This window comes from Pygoscelis adeliae, unplaced genomic scaffold, assembly GCF_000699105.1.
Source record: "Pygoscelis adeliae isolate BGI_AS28 unplaced genomic scaffold, ASM69910v1 Scaffold358, whole genome shotgun sequence".
NCBI classification, from domain to species: Eukaryota; Metazoa; Chordata; class Aves; order Sphenisciformes; family Spheniscidae; genus Pygoscelis; species Pygoscelis adeliae.
Window position 1 is genome coordinate 3,557,891 of NW_008825429.1, and position 16,803 is coordinate 3,574,693.

Genomic DNA, 16,803 nt, shown 5'->3' on the forward strand with positions numbered 1-16,803 from the left:
ATCTTCAGAATGAAGAAAGGTGGCTGGATGTGCTAGTGCACTGACCTTTCATTTGTTAAGTTTTCAGATAGCGTATGACATTAAAACTGATTTAACAAGTGTCTATGAATTTTGGGAGAGGCCATGAGGCTGAAACAAGAACTTCTGCTTTGCCATGCTTTGCTTGTAAATTAGGAGGTAAAATGGTGCATGCAATACCGCATTCTTTAAAATAAGTGTTTGCACTCTTCCATACTTTGGATGCTGTCTTCCAAAGAATTGATTATTATGTTTCATCACTGCTTTTTAGAGAGGCTCAGAATTAAATGGTACTTTATGGTAGGATTCAGGTAGATTGGCAGAGCTGTTTGGGATAGCTTGCATAATACTTCATTATAGTTTTTCTTTGCAAGTGTTAAATTGTATGCAGTATTTATTTTGTATGAAATACCAATCTGGATATGAAAGTAACACCAACTCAAATTTAATTGTCAAGAATGTACAAAGGTAACGTGGAATCGACAAGTCTTCTGGTGACCATTTCAGATGGAACCTTTTATATAATTCAGTTCTCGAGTTTGTACATTTTTCTAAAGTAGTTCAGAATTGGGAGCATAAGTGTGTATTGATTAAGTAGGATGTGACTTTTGCTAATCAGTTCTTTGCCACTACAGAGTGCTTTCATAGCCTGCAGCGTCTGCCTTCCAAACTTTGCTTGCTGGTAGATTGTTCTGCAGTTTGTTTAGCTACAGCTGTTGGATTCGAATTCTAATGTATGAAAAATTGATGATTAACTTCTTACCTCCTTTAGGCACATAGAGATGAAATCCAGCGTAAATTTGAAGCCCTTCGTAATAGCTGCACAGTGAGTATTAAATACAGATCATTGAATTATTTTGAAATTAAGGATGAGGAAACAAACAATTTACTTATTTAATCCTTGATTACACTAGTTCCTAATGTGGACTTCTGGCTTCAAGGTGTTAGTAGGAGCTAGATGGATTGGATTTGATTTCCTTTAGGTTTCAGGTAAACCTCAATTTTGAGGTTTTAGTCTGATCATGAAATTAACACTACTCTTCTTTTTGGAGAAGAAAGTAAATTAAAATATCTCATTGCAGTGCAGCTAATAAGAATGGTGTAGCAGCTGCAAAAAATGGTTGTAGGTGAAGATCTTTTCTGCTCACAAGAAGAAAAGATCTACCTGTCCAAATCCTGAGCTGCATTGTAGATCTAGGCCAGAGTGGAAGAGCCTTCACGCTACTGTGGGTTTTAAGGAGGACTTCAACACTGTTTGAAGAGGCAGGAGATGTTATGGTTCCAAATAATACATTGACATGTAGCCATCTGCTCAAAGAGCAGAGAGGACTCTAGGATCTTAATTTGCACCTTCTATTGCTTGAGATCTTTTGACCTGTTTTTAGATTCATTTCATCAATCCAGGACAGATGTCCGGGGGCTTGTCTGTCAATAGGGATTCTTGCAGATTAACACTATCTTCAAACTTGTTTATGATGGTTGGTGGAGAGCATCTGTCTTCCAATGACATGAATTACAAAAATGTTGAATAAAGACCACAGTCCTCTGGATCAGCATTGATTGCTGATCTTTCTAGGCTTTTTCTCCTTACCCCACCCTGTAAGCAGGGCTTAATTGCTGGTTTTTTTAATCCTGATTGTTTCCCTCCTTCCAGTGACTTCCTCAAACTTAATTTTTCGTGCTGTAGGACTAAGTATCTAATGTACAGGTTTTCATCTTTCAAAAATATCTTTTCAGGATGAGGGTTATTCTGGTTTCCTCAGTTGTTCTTTAGCACTAAGCAAGGCGATTCTTCTATTCTGTTCATAGAATATACTGATATGAAGAAATGAGGAAGTAGAGCTTACCAAAGTGTGTTTAATTTATATCTAAAAGAAATCCTGCACAAGAAACTTTACTTTTTGTTCCCTCCTTCGTTTTCTTAGGCTGATCCTCTAGCTCCATCTGTGCTATTGTGTATCTTACATCCATAGCTATCTTCTTTTGTTCTATCTTGCCCTTCATACAGAACGGCAGCTTTCTATGAAAATGCTTATGTGATCTCCATGCAGGCAAAAGCCAGTTGTGGGAAATCTGTAGCTTCTTTTCACTGCATGGTAGGCTGCCTTTCAGAGGTTGTAACGCATTATCTAGTAACACATTGGCTCTGTAAGTGTGGTGAACAATCTCCAGCAGTGAAGAGTGACCCATAACATTTCAAGAATGTTGACAGCTTCAAAGATTCTGCATAAACAGATTTCTGAAAGTGGTGTGCGTTGTAAGGCCCTTCAGTGGGATAAGTAGGATCAGACATCCTCATCGATAAGAAATTAATTAAATAGTTCCTAAATGAATAATACATGCTCATCATACGTTCTCTTTCCAGCCCAGGAGAATGCACGTATAATGTAATAGACCATGGATAGAAACTTTCTTGTTCTGTGTTATGAGTAGTTCTAGCTGTCCATCCTGTCTACTGAGCAGCACCGAGAGAAAATAGAGGGCAGTCTTCTATTGACAGTGAGGGATCAGGGAACGCTTATTGTGGTGCCTTCACCGGATGTTCCAGCCTCATTTTCATCTGATTGTGACCAGTATGATGCAGGCTTTGCTTTTTGGTGACCATGTGATTCTACCTGAAGGTTGATTAAAATTTATACTCCTTTTAAAATAAGATAACACTTCAAGGGAATAATTGTAATCTGCTGCTACTTATGCAGCATGATAAGGAGTGGACTTATTCTTTTAGCAAGTGTTCAAAAGATATCCTTTTTAAGCTGAAACAAACTCCTTGAACTAGTCTGGCAAACTTTGGTGTGGAATTATTTTTTATTTAGTCTTATTGAGAAGCCTAAAACAGCATAAGAATTATGAAAGTAAGATTTAGGCAGGGGAAAAAAAATTGAAAGATTGAATTACATCAGTACTTTCGTAGTGTTCAAAAGATAAAGAAAAATACTTAATCTACTTTCTTTGGTATTTCTTTGGTTTCTCTACCTGCACAAAGGTCACAGCTTCTGATTGTAGAGAAGGCTTACACCTCAAATGCGTGTCTGCTTTCCTTGTACCCTCATTGCGCTCTTGTTCTTTCCTTTTGCTGAGGTCTCTGACCAAGTAGACATTTTTTAGGTTCTCCTATTTGTTCATTTTAAATTTGCTGTGTTTTGGGGTACACACATAGAGACCATTGCTATGCTGTTGGTTGTAATTTCTGCCTTGTTTGTGAATTTATATTCAGTTGCTCTGATAGCTCTGTATTGTTTCATCTTGTGACATCTCCCTTTTGCTATTGGGGGTCAAAAAGAAAATGTTAGCATTTGCTTTCTCTGTCTTTCAGTTGTGCAAGAAATAATAGGATACATAATTACACTAAAATGATGAATTTTAGTACCTGCTGTACACACACAGAGATGCATGTGGGCACACACAAAGAGCAATATTTTATCATAATCTTCTCACGATAGCTCATCCAGCGAATCCGTTGAGGGAGAAGGACTAGTTCCCTACATTTAAAGAATTGTTCTACCAAAAATATGATCCGTTTGAGCGTTAAACATATTTTCCAGGCAATCAGAAAAAGATCTAGAAATAAAAGGCATTTTCTTGAATAGGAAAATTTACGTATTTGTCAGTTGTTTCCAACTGCCTCTTAATTATGGCTTCTTGTTGGGTCGTCAACACATTTGAAGTTAAAAATACAACTAAGTTATCTAAATAATAGTAGAATTGTTTGAGAAAGAAAACATTCAGTAAGCGGGTGGTAAAGTCTATAAATATTTGGAAGAAAGGAATCCTATAAAGTATTTACACTCAGCTTAGTAAAATACTATTGCTATTCCAGGGAACCACCATCTGAATCTTCACATTTTTTTCAGGTACAGGCTGTTGCTTTCACTCTAGCAAGGCGAGTGGCATTTCTTAATACTAATTGGATATTGCATTTCCATTTATTCAAGGTTTCTCCAATAAAACAAGGTTTATCTTCCCTCCTTGAGGTTCTTTTGTCATCATCTCGTGTTCCTATCTTAAGCATTAACAGGCTTGATTCTGCACTTGTCTATGAGGTCGGATATTGAGGCATTAAATCTGTCAGCCCGTTAGGCACATGTATAACTTCAGTCATGCGTAAAGTCCTGCTGACTTTGGTCTGAGATCCTGATTCCACATTGGCAAAATGAGTTGGCATACAAGCATAATCTGCGCTCTTGAGAACTTCCAAAGTTATGTCTAAAGACGTTATATACTTTGCTAAATTATGTTTCCGAGTAAAGGGATCTTGCCCACTCTAACAAGGCTAATACCCAGGCAAAAACTTTTATATGGCTTTGTTAAATTTGTAGAAAAAGAGGAAGAAAAAAAAAATTGGCTGTTGGGCGGGGTGGGGTTATCCCTGCTTCTCATTTCACAGAAAATGTGATGGCAGATGGCAGTTACAGGCAAAAACGGAGCTTTGTAGTTTTTGTAGCCTGACAAAAAGTCAGAGACTTCTAGGGTGTTGACGAGGTGTTGCTGTGAAAGAGGCTAACGGGACCTTCATCGTGGACGACGATATCGTCATTTGAGGGTGAGGCTCATGGTTGGTAGAGGCAGCTCATCTTCTGAGAGCTAGGACAGAGGAGTACAGGAGACTGCATGTTTTAATAATGGGTTGGTGTGGGAAGGAAAGGAATGCGGTCTGTGCGATGTCCTACTACTCTGCTATTACTAACGAGAGTAATGTCCCTCAAGCTAAGCCGTGATGAGTTTTTTGAGGCTGAGATCCTGTGTAAGGTATGTTTCAAGTCACAGATGTTGTCTGGCTATGGAAAGGGGAAGGAAGTGGGGAGTTGCTTGTTATATATTGATCAAACAGGTAGAGATACAAGACTGGTGTCTAGCTGCAGCTGCGTTCATTAAGAGGCTTGGTATTCTCCTCCATTACGATGCGTGGTGTTTCTCTGCTAGGAAAGCTTTGTCTCTCGGATCCAAATGTGAGTAGGTTAAGACGAAGCGAGTCTGATGCCTGCTCTTGCTTCCTCCTCACAATAATTTGGGGCTGAGAGCGTGCTTTTTCTTCCTTCCTATTTACTTCTGGCAGCTAGCTTTCTGGTAAAGATTAGTGGGGATGGGGAGGAGTGGAAATGGATAGAGTAAAACTATGCATCAGTCTGGAAGTTCTGAATTAAGGTTGTATGAAAAATTGCATTAAACTCCAAATAACATGCTGCTGATAGCATCCTGAAACAGTTTACCTTGCTGTGCCCTAGCATTTTCCAGCACGTTTACTGGTGGCATCTGAGAAGTGAGAGGTCTTCCTGAAGGAATAAGGTTATGGAGAAGTTTGCAAGCTGCAGCAGTATTCTAAAACTGCTTCCTTTTCTCCTTTGCCTCATTTTTTTGCCGGTGGCTTTGATACGTGGAGCATATGGGTTAAATTTTGTACATTGTGTCTGATAAGCAAAGCTGATCATCGTGGTCCTGAACTGCTTGGTGCTACGATATTTAATTTGTGATCCGTGCCTGGAGAAGTTTGTAGGGCCAGGTGTAATAGCTGTGAACCTGCACAATCTCACAATAGAGGAACCCTTTGCTTTTCTGAAACTGTGCAGTGGGGAGGGAGTTGTGGTCACTTTCGCTGAAGAGCTGTTACGCTTGGGTTGCTCTGTAATATTTAAAAATGAGATACAATCTTCTGTATCAGTATAAAGATAAGTTGTGCGCTTAGATGTGGCATGTAGTGAGCAGTCTGCCAAGATTAGCGTGGTATAGTTAGATTATCTCTCTGTTTTGTGGATTAGTTGTGATGAAGATGTGCATAGATTGAAGAGAAAATTTCAGTCGCTCTGTGAGTGATGATACAGTGGCTGCCTAGATTGTCTAGAATTGCTTTTCCAAGCTTTCAAGTGTTTGGCTGTTTTAGAAACGTTAAATTTGAAGATTTTTGTAATTATATTATGGTTTTCTAAAGGATAAAATAGTGTTTTCTTACAGACTTTCCTTTAACGTGCTTCAAACTGAACTCCAGAATAGCTCAGGGTTGGTTGGTTGGTTTATTTCGGATTTTTTGCCTGGGGATTTCCTTAACTGAAAAGAAAAATACCTAAAGCTATTAACTCTTTTCAGGTACAGGATTCTGGCATAGGTTGTATGTATGTATGCCTAAGACAACATTTCCTATCAAATGTGGTTTTTTGATCTGTGTTTTCTTTCTTCTTCCTTCCCTGGACAGGCTTTTATATTGCACCATGTCCCATTTTCCTGTGTCAGTATTACCCATTACTATTTAGGCCTTATAGTATTTATAAACTCTCTAACCCTGTTGGGTTATACATAGCTGCAGAGAGCTTTTAAAAATTGGATTTGTTAACAAATTTCCCCTTTCCCCATGAAAAAAGGAAAATTGTACTGAGAAGAACAAATTTTCTCTCTTTAAAAAAAAAATTAATATCTATCAATCTGTATAGATTACATTATATAGGTTATATTATATTTGGAATTTAAGCCAAGCCATTTTGGAATTGCCAATAAATACACTGTTAGGAAAATATTAATTATTTTCATGATCTTCTGGAACCCTTCTTTCTTAGCTGCTTTGTTATTTGTCTTAAGTTTTCCAGAAATATCCTACTAGATAAAATGTAACAGTGAAATATAAAATGGTCTGGTTTAATTTTGGTTATATTCAGGGAGAGAAGTCAAAATCTCAGAACACAGAATAAAGGCGAAAGGGAGCTTAACTTCCAGCCCTTAAGGGATAAAATCAACTTGAAATACAGCCAGTTTAAAAAAATTAAGTAGTTTGACACATGAACTCTGCGCATCACCTTATCCATTTTGTGTTGCCCCCACCTCTGCTCTCTTGTATTTCAAAACTAGTTTGATAATTTTTATAGAAAGTACTTGTATTAATATATAAAATATATGTGGAAGAAACCATGGATGTATAAAATATATCTTAAAACTGCCTAGATCTGTGGTGTAGTTAAACATAAAAATAAAAACACGTAGAAGAAAAAGAGAGATTATCTTATCTGGCAGTTAGTAGAAATCTCAGATGTTACTTGTAAGAATGGTGGGTAAAACACTGTAAAAACAAACGTCGTTTTGTTCCTTTTTGTTTGTATAAATACATTTCTAAGTTCTTATCCCTACAGCAATATAGACACTAACACATCCGTATGAGACACGCTGCGTTCTTTGAAAACTTGACACATACAGTACAGAATAAAATGTATATTTTGAACAGGGCAGTAAGAGTGCTCAAGAAACAACCACACGATCAGATTGTCATGAGAAATGTTGTGGTTTTAAAGTACGAATCATTTTGATTTTGCCCTGAACATATGGGTAGCAGGAACTCCCCTTCCCCCAGCGGGGAGTAATGTCAGTTGGACTTTTTCTGCTGACAGTTTAAAAATCAAATACTGTTAATTTAGATCTAGGAGAGGCATGGTAAAAGGCTGCCAAAATATGCGTTACAGATTCTTCAAAAAGAAATGGTTGTCATCTTTCCAGATAGCTGGGAAGAGCTGTATGCTCTACGCTCTACTGCTTTAGATATTTAAGTCCTTGGCTTGTGTAGGAAATTGGAACATTTAAATGTGAATGTGTGGCCAACTGTGCTCTGGGATTTGAATTTTTCCCATTTAATGAAGTATCCATCTTTTCTTTGACATCTAGGCAAAAATGCCTCTAGAACACATTTGTAAGAGTTGAATTGTGCAGAGTTTACCAGTTTCTGAAATTCCTTTTATTTCAAGATCACACTGAGGTTTCTTTCTCTTCTGTTGTGATGACGTTGTGTTTGAGTTAGGAGGAGGTTCAGGTATTCATCCATCCCGTGTTCATGGCCTTTCATTCATAAAAATCAAATGGGACTGTGAAAATGGCCCACCGTTGTTCATATTTTTCTTTAAATTGAAGGGGAATGTGGTTTAAAGCGTATAGTATAATGCTATTCTGAGAAACAAATGGACGCTTCCACTTCATTAAAGGCAAGGCTATTGTCCTTGTCGAGCTTTTGCTTTTCACTGATTTTCTGTTAGTCTGTTGTGTTGCCACACTTTTTCCTTTCTTCATATACCCAGTGCTGCCATCCATAATGCTGTTACTTTGACAGAATATATTTCTTAAAATTTTTCTGCTTTTCCTGGTTACCTACAGTGTTACATGTAGTAATATGAGTCCTAGGCAGACTCATCAGACTGAACTGCCTCCATTGTCCCTCTTGTTCAGCTTTCTTAAATATTATGCTTCGAAAGCCTCTCTGAGAGGTATCGGCCTTATTTCACTTAGGGGAAATTGAGGGGAGAAAAGATAAAGTGCTTTGGCAAAGGCACACTGTAAGTCAGCAGCAGATCTGAGAATACAAACAACTGACTCCCGATCCAGTGCTTTAGGTGTGACAGTTCTCTCTCAAATAATAAATTCCATTGCAGCATATTTATACTCTAAATCAAATTAAAAACAAAAAACCCCAAGCTATTTTCTGTAAGAAACAAAACTCTATTCCTAATCGAAGTACACTCCTATTCATAAAATCTACCGTTACAATATTGCTTTTGCTTAAATTTGAAAAAAAATTGAGAGCCAGGTTGTCTCCTTGCTTGGCGATAAATGGTTTGAGAGCGGAGAACACTTTATCAAAACACTGTACTCACTGACATGTAATTTAATTTCTTTTTCTTTCTAGGTGATTACGGACTTGGAAGAGCAGCTGAACCAGCTCAGTGAAGACAATGCAGAACTGAACAATCAGAATTTCTTCCTGTCCAAACAACTTGATGAGGCCTCAGGGGCCAATGATGAGGTTGTCCAGTTGCGAAGTGAAGTTGACCATCTCCGTCGAGAGATCACTGAGAGAGAGATGCAGCTTACCAGTCAGAAACAAGTAAGGCTTTATAAGTCTGGACCACAATCTCTTTGCGATAGCTAGTTAATTATCTGAAAGGCAAAAAATTCTCTTAAATCCGGAAACCTGTAAGGAATGACTATGCTTCCGGGGGCAATGGCGTTTAAGCCTTCCTTCCCAGAGCAGTTGAGCGAATGGAATTTTTTGGTATTTCCCATTGTATTTTTATGCAATTTTATTTAGAAATTTTGCACTCTGAATCTATTGTAATTTGGAATTATTCTTTTTAATTTTGTGACCCTGGAAATCTCAAGATTTTCATAATGAGATAGAACTGACATTAACGGCAATCACAAGCGAATGTATGGAAGCCTTGAAATAAATGGGTTGTGATTTACCAGCTTATGTTTGCTGCCAATTTGCATGTACTGTAATTTAAATGGTAAGGCTGAAGCTTAAAGTGCACGCTTGATGTGGGATGTGAGAATTGATAGGAGGATTTATTTTTAGACTATGGAGGCCTTGAAGACAACATGTACAATGCTGGAAGAGCAAGTAATGGACTTGGAGGCCCTGAATGATGAACTCTTGGAGAAAGAGCGTCAGTGGGAAGCATGGAGAAGTGTTCTAGGGGATGAGAAGTCCCAGTTTGAATGTCGAGTTAGAGAGTTGCAGAGGATGCTGGATACTGAGAAACAGAGCAGGTCTCTCCCCCTCCTCCCCCTTTTATTAACTTTTATGAAAATGCTCTATAGAAGTTAGTACAAAAATTATATTTAGAATAGGATATGGGAGTTGGAACTAAATATAAAATCTTGTGAGGTAGTTCTAAAAATGGTTTATTAGTTAAGAGTCATTCACCAGTGATATTGTTCCTTTTGTTTCTTTGCAAGTGAGCGATTCGTGGGGAGTGGTATTTATCATTGTAACTTATAAAATGTCTTGCTTTATTATCTTCTACTTTATTATATGGAAAAATAGTCTTTGCTCCTAACTGTTCCTGTGGGGTCTTGAAATTTTCAGGCTGTAGTTCTAGCAGGGGCAGGAACAGGGTTATATAATATAACAGCGTTGCAGCAAACAGTCTGGCTTTATAAAGTAACATCTTGAAGTTGAGGCAGTCCCCTGAAAGAGTTAGTGATGCCACTGCCTACTAGGAAGAGGTCAAGTCCAGAAAGGAGTTAGGTAACGTTATTTTCCATTTTAATACAGAGTGAGAGCAGATCAGCGTATTACTGAATCTCGCCAGGTGGTAGAACTAGCTGTCAAAGAACACAAGGCAGAGATTCTAGCCCTCCAGCAAGCACTAAAGGAACAAAAACTCAAAGCTGAGAGCCTTTCTGATAAGGTAAGTAACTTTTGACCCTAGACTTTCATAATTAGATGAGGTACTTTTCTAGAGAGATTACTTGTAGAAATGTGGTCTTGAGCAGCTTTTTCAAGATGTTAGAGCAAATTAAAAAGACTGGAGGTCATAGAATAGAATTACATCTTCAAGTCAAAGACCTCGGATTTCCGTTTGAAAAAGACTAAAGCAGAAAGCAGCCTAGGATGCCTGGGGTGTACAGCGAAGTCCTTCAATAACTTGATACTGCATTTGAGCAATGGCGTACCAAAGTGGTGTTTGGTTGGTTTTTCCCCCTTATAGTAAGTAAAGGATAATTGTATCATTTTTCTTTAGTGCGTGTGCTTGGTGAAATTGGATTTTAAGGTTGTGGAACGCTATATTTATTAGTGTTCAATGCTATTCTGACCATCTATCCCACCTGCCTAGCTCAATGACCTGGAGAAGAAGCATGCTATGTTGGAGATGAATGCACGCAGTTTACAACAGAAGCTTGAGACAGAAAGGGAGCTCAAGCAGAGACTTCTGGAGGAGGTAACCTTGGCAATTCATGTTATAGCTTCAGAAGAAGGTTCCACATCTTGAGGGGGGGAAGTTGTGTGAATAGCAGTGTTACACATCCATCCTTCTTCTATATAACTGGGGAGATTAATAAAGTTGGGGGGTTTGTTTTTACTTAAAACTTTGCAAAGCGTGCGGCCATGTCGGGGAGCGGTAAAAGTGAACTGCTCCTCAAGGGAAGGCGAGCTGGGAGCCAAGGGTGACAGCAAGTCAGGCAGGGGCAGGAACCTTGCAGCCAGTGGGCACAGTCCCACAGAACAAGAACAACAAAACAAGAGCAGGTTTGGTGAAGGTAATCAGGCAGGGACCCGGTGATCATTACAGAAGCCTGTAGTGATGAGGCACGTCCTAGGTCAGGTCTGCAAGGCAAGGTCCGTGGTCTGCAAGGCAAGGTCCGTGCCCAGGCACAGCATTCTTACAACATAGCTCTGACCAGACCAAGTGCAAGCCCCATAGCTTAAAAACAGCTCGGGAGCCAACGTGCTGAGGGTGCCTGGGTGGAGGCCACAGACGAGGCTTCTCGCAGCTCCTTTTTTCATACTTCAGCTTGGTTCACAGAAGGTCTGATCCAAGGTTACGCACCTGCACCGTGTCAGCGAGGCATTGAATGCAGGCAGCCAGAGCCGGGTAGTGGGGGAAGAGGTTGCAGGGGAAGGGTGGTTGCAGGCGATTAGAGAGGGCAGTTAGAGCCTTTTGGTGTACTTGGGGTACTGACAAGTCGTCCTAGAGCTGAGAACTCCATTATGCATCACAATGAAAGATTTCTGGCTCTTGCCTCATAACACATGAGCGTTAATGGTTTTCATACTCGGGGACTTTCTCATCAAAGAAGTATAAAACCTGAAAGAATTAGGAGCCGTTTATCATGTGCCCTTTTCTGTTGTTAGTTGGAGACAAAGATGTGAACAATTGGACATAATTTTCCTTATCTCATACGACTATAGAGGAAGGAGTTTACCTGGGTTTATAGGAAAGATTTTTTTGTTATTTTTATTTATGACAAAGTACTGAGATGGCTTCTGGTGATTGTATAGAGAGCTTGAGAAAATGGCATCGAGAAATTCTTCATATATGTGCAGTCTTATTAACAATTACAAGATTTTACATGCTTAAAAAAGCAAATAACTTGAACATGCAGTTGAAAGAAACGGTGTTGCTACAAATTAATATAAATACACTGCACAGAAATGCTTGTTTAGTCATAATGTCTTCTGAGAGGAAGGAAAACTTCTAGAATATTGTAATTTTCCAGCTTTTAACGAATTGTCTGTTTACTTTTAAGTTCTGCAGTGATGCTTATTTTACAAGGAATGATAACATTTAATAGCTTTTATTTAAAAACAAGCAAACAACAAAACCAAAACACTGGCCTTTGTTTTCCTCTTAACAGCAGGCAAAGCTGCAGCAGCAAATGGATCTACAAAAGAATCACATCTTCCGCCTAACTCAAGGTCTGCAAGAGGCTCTAGATCGAGCAGATCTTCTGAAGACTGAAAGAAGTGACCTGGAATATCAGCTGGAAAACATTCAGGTGAGGGTGAGGAAACAGCGGGCAGGACTCTGCTCCCTCTGATCTGTGATCTGCTGTTTCTGTGTGAGACTTTCCTTGTGCTATTTTTTAGCTCTGTTCTGCTATTGAATTATCCATTTGTTTCTTCTATTAAGATGAAATTTCCTGTGTGTGTGTGTGTGTGGTTCACAGGTTCTCTATTCCCATGAAAAAGTGAAAATGGAGGGCACTATTTCTCAGCAAACCAAACTCATTGATTTCCTGCAGGCAAAGATGGACCAGCCAGCAAAGAAGAAAAAGGTGGGTGGAAAAGGTTTGAGAGGCATGGAATTAAATGATGGTTTTGTGATTAGTTACGTGCTGTGTATTCAAAGGGAGCTCAAGCAGAGACTTCTGGAGGAGGTAACCTTGGCAATTCATGTTATAGCTTCAGAAGAAGGTTCCACATCTTGAGGGGGGGAAGTTGTGTGAATAGCAGTGTTACACATCCATCCTTCTTCTATATAACTGGGGAGATTAATAAAGTTGGGGGGTTTGTTTTTACTTAAAACTTTGCAAAGCGTGCGGCCATGTCGGGGAGCGGTAAAAGTGAACTGCTCCTCAAGGGAAGGCGAGCTGGGAGCCAAGGGTGACAGCAAGTCAGGCAGGGGCAGGAACCTTGCAGCCAGTGGGCACAGTCCCACTGAACAAGAAGAGCAGAGCAGGTTTGGTGAAGGTAATCGGGCTCAGCCAGGGACCCGGTGATCATTACAGAAGCCTGTAGTGATGAGGCACGTCCTAGGTCAGGTCTGCAAGGCAAGGTCCGTGCCCAGGCACAGCATTCTTACAACATAGCTCTGACCAGACCAAGTGCAAGCCCCATAGCTTAAAAACAGCTCGGGAGCCAACGTGCTGAGGGTGCCTGGGTGGAGGCCACAGACGAGGCTTCTCGCAGCTCCTTTTTTCATACTTCAGCTTGGTTCACAGAAGGTCTGATCCAAGGTTACACACCTGCACCGTGTCAGCGAGGCATTGAATGCAGGCAGCCAGAGCCGGGTAGTGGGGGAAGAGGTTGCAGGGGAAGGGTGGTTGCAGGCGATTAGAGAGGGCAGTTAGAGCCTTTTGGTGTACTTGGGGTACTGACAAGTCGTCCTAGAGCTGAGAACTCCATTATGCATCACAATGAAAGATTTCTGGCTCTTGCCTCATAACACATGAGCGTTAATGGTTTTCATACTCGGGGACTTTCTCATCAAAGAAGTATAAAACCTGAAAGAATTAGGAGCCGTTTATCATGTGCCCTTTTCTGTTGTTAGTTGGAGACAAAGATGTGAACAATTGGACATAATTTTCCTTATCTCATACGACTATAGAGGAAGGAGTTTACCTGGGTTTATAGGAAAGATTTTTTTGTTATTTTTATTTATGACAAAGTACTGAGATGGCTTCTGGTGATTGTATAGAGAGCTTGAGAAAATGGCATCGAGAAATTCTTCATATATGTGCAGTCTTATTAACAATTACAAGATTTTACATGCTTAAAAAAGCAAATAACTTGAACATGCAGTTGAAAGAAACGGTGTTGCTACAAATTAATATAAATACACTGCACAGAAATGCTTGTTTAGTCATAATGTCTTCTGAGAGGAAGGAAAACTTCTAGAATATTGTAATTTTCCAGCTTTTAACGAATTGTCTGTTTACTTTTAAGTTCTGCAGTGATGCTTATTTTACAAGGAATGATAACATTTAATAGCTTTTATTTAAAAACAAGCAAACAACAAAACCAAAACACTGGCCTTTGTTTTCCTCTTAACAGCAGGCAAAGCTGCAGCAGCAAATGGATCTACAAAAGAATCACATCTTCCGCCTAACTCAAGGTCTGCAAGAGGCTCTAGATCGAGCAGATCTTCTGAAGACTGAAAGAAGTGACCTGGAATATCAGCTGGAAAACATTCAGGTGAGGGTGAGGAAACAGCGGGCAGGACTCTGCTCCCTCTGATCTGTGATCTGCTGTTTCTGTGTGAGACTTTCCTTGTGCTATTTTTTAGCTCTGTTCTGCTATTGAATTATCCATTTGTTTCTTCTATTAAGATGAAATTTCCTGTGTGTGTGTGTGTGTGGTTCACAGGTTCTCTATTCCCATGAAAAAGTGAAAATGGAGGGCACTATTTCTCAGCAAACCAAACTCATTGATTTCCTGCAGGCAAAGATGGACCAGCCAGCAAAGAAGAAAAAGGTGGGTGGAAAAGGTTTGAGAGGCATGGAATTAAATGATGGTTTTGTGATTAGTTACGTGCTGTGTATTCGGAATATTCTGTTTTACCTTTCTTTGCGTAACACAAATGTGTCCTCATTTAAGAGCATTCTGAGTTGCTGAACGCAAACTTTACTAGGCAGAACGTGTTCTTTGTGGCTTTCCAGTATTTTGTTATTCCTACAATACTTAGGTTACAGCCCAGTAGCTACACCTCAGTGAGGCTGTAGGAATACAGAATTTTAACCATGCGGGTTTTTTTAATGGTAAGTATGTATGTGTGTATGAACGTATTGCGTACCTAGAGCGGTTGTCTTGTAGTTACAGCATAGGATTGATTAGTCAGGGGATGTGACTTGTGTCACATCTTTGTCATAAGCCGTTATGTCATTTTGAATTAAGTAATTTAATTTTAACCACATATTTTGAGATCCTCTGTTTAGATGCTTTCGGAAACTCAAGGTGTGAGTACTAACAGGTAACGTACGTCCCTCTTTAATCCATATCTCGACATTTTCTCTCCAGTGCCAATGTGAACTAAAAATCCATCCTTACACATATCAGAATTACCATTAGGCCCTCTGGCCGGACTGCCACTAGCTAGTTTCACTTTGCCTAGTTTAAGCCATCTCTTACTAGGAGTTAGGAGTTGTCTGTGTGTTTCTGTTGCTAGGGCCTGTTTAGTCGGCGGAAAGAGGACCCTTCTTTACCCACACAGGTTCCCCTGCAATACAATGAGCTGAAAGTGGCACTGGAGAAGGAGAAGGCTCGTTCTGCTGAGCTGGAGGAGGCTCTACAGAAAACACGCATTGAACTCAGATCTGCTCGTGAAGAAGGTAGGGGTTACAGAAAAGGTGAATCTGGAAGGAGACGCACGGTTTTGGTCTGAAAACATGCTTTAATTGTGTGCCACTGTAGCAGTAACATACGTTGCTTAATTCTTATCTACTGCTGTGAAGATGCAATAAGGCTACACTTTTTTCTGCGGGTTGTAACCGCTGGATGGTTATACAGAACCACTGCTATGAACTAGGGTTTCATATTGGTTATGTTAACGAGTGGCATTTATCTCGTCTATAGCTGCTCATCGGAAAATATCAGACCACCCCCATCCATCCACTCCAGCCACAGCCAGGCAGCAGATCATCATGTCTGCCATAGTCCGCTCACCAGAGCATCAGCCTACTCCGATCAGTTTGCTAGCTCCACCCTCCAGTCGCAGGAAGGAATCTTCCACACCAGAGGGTAGGTTCGTGGTGAACTTCTCTGTTACTATTTTTTCTGTCTACTATTTCAATGCTATCTCTTTTTTTTTTTTTTAATTTCAAAACCAGATTTGTTGTCATGATAGGCATATTAGATGATAAGTTTTGCTTTCGTTTTTGGTTTAAAATTCTCTATTTGGATTATATAATTTATTTCTGAAAACTTCAGCACTATTACAGTAATTACAAAGTAATTATTGGCATGAATTGTTTTAAGAGCTTGTTTTTTTTCAAAGGAGTATGTTTTCTGTACTACTCTCTGCATTGATCAAAAGGATTTATGGCTGTTTCCTTAGCAGTTAACACTTTCACTTGTCTAAACTGCAGATTTGTTCTGCTGAGCAGAAAGATTCTATTGAGACTTTTGGCAAAGGGAAAAGACTTCAGTTAGGCATAAAAGGAAGATACCAGGTCAAAGACGACATTAATATCCTATGAACTAGAAAAAGGGGATACCCTTCCATATCCTTGAGAACGGAGGGGAGAAGAGCATCAGAAGAAATTAAAGGATTGAGGGCTCTGCTCATTTCTTGTTAGTTAAGCAGTATTCCAGAGTGAGTGTTGAAGCCAGAGACTCCGAACTAAAACGTCCAGCCTTTAGCTGGAAAACGCCAGAACCCACGCCCTGGTCCAGCATCACAGACAGCTGGGGAGGCACAGGGTGCTGGGAGGATGGGTGACGTCGGCACGGGAAGGTGTCCTCAGGGGCAGATCATGGGCAGGGAAGAGAATGATGTTCATCAGTAAAAGACCATGCCTTGAAGGATAAACTTTGCTCAATATAGATCCACTAACAGGGGTTTTAGGTATGCTTTAAGATACGCTGGTGTTGAAGGGTTTGTTAGCTATAAGCAAAGTTGAGAGATTAGTTTAGCACATCGTAAGCCTTGGAGCTGAGTGCAGACTTGAAATTTAGATGGTTTGATTGACATAATCTTGCTACCATTAGCCGCTTCAGTTCTGCAGTCTGTTCTCAAGCGGCACGTTCTGTGCATCTGTATAAGGTAATTACTGAGGTGGTAACGTAGCTTAAGATTTGCGGATTGCAAAGGAAAATAG

The 16,803-nt window shown here is 39.8% G+C and overlaps 1 protein-coding gene across 2 annotated transcripts in view; it reads left to right on the forward strand.

Annotated features, from left to right (window-relative positions):
• The window catches only part of CIT (citron rho-interacting serine/threonine kinase), a 73,099-nt gene that overhangs the window by 44,274 nt on the left and 12,022 nt on the right, over nucleotides 1-16,803 (forward strand). For both annotated transcript variants that reach the window (XM_009330819.1, XM_009330820.1), the window contains 9 exons: nucleotides 791-844; nucleotides 8,669-8,866; nucleotides 9,338-9,531; nucleotides 10,040-10,175; nucleotides 10,602-10,706; nucleotides 12,124-12,264; nucleotides 12,436-12,543; nucleotides 15,153-15,315; nucleotides 15,560-15,724. In XM_009330819.1, the coding sequence (XP_009329094.1) occupies nucleotides 791-844; nucleotides 8,669-8,866; nucleotides 9,338-9,531; nucleotides 10,040-10,175; nucleotides 10,602-10,706; nucleotides 12,124-12,264; nucleotides 12,436-12,543; nucleotides 15,153-15,315; nucleotides 15,560-15,724 (1,264 nt within the window). The remainder of the gene's footprint in view (nucleotides 1-790; nucleotides 845-8,668; nucleotides 8,867-9,337; nucleotides 9,532-10,039; nucleotides 10,176-10,601; nucleotides 10,707-12,123; nucleotides 12,265-12,435; nucleotides 12,544-15,152; nucleotides 15,316-15,559; nucleotides 15,725-16,803) is intronic.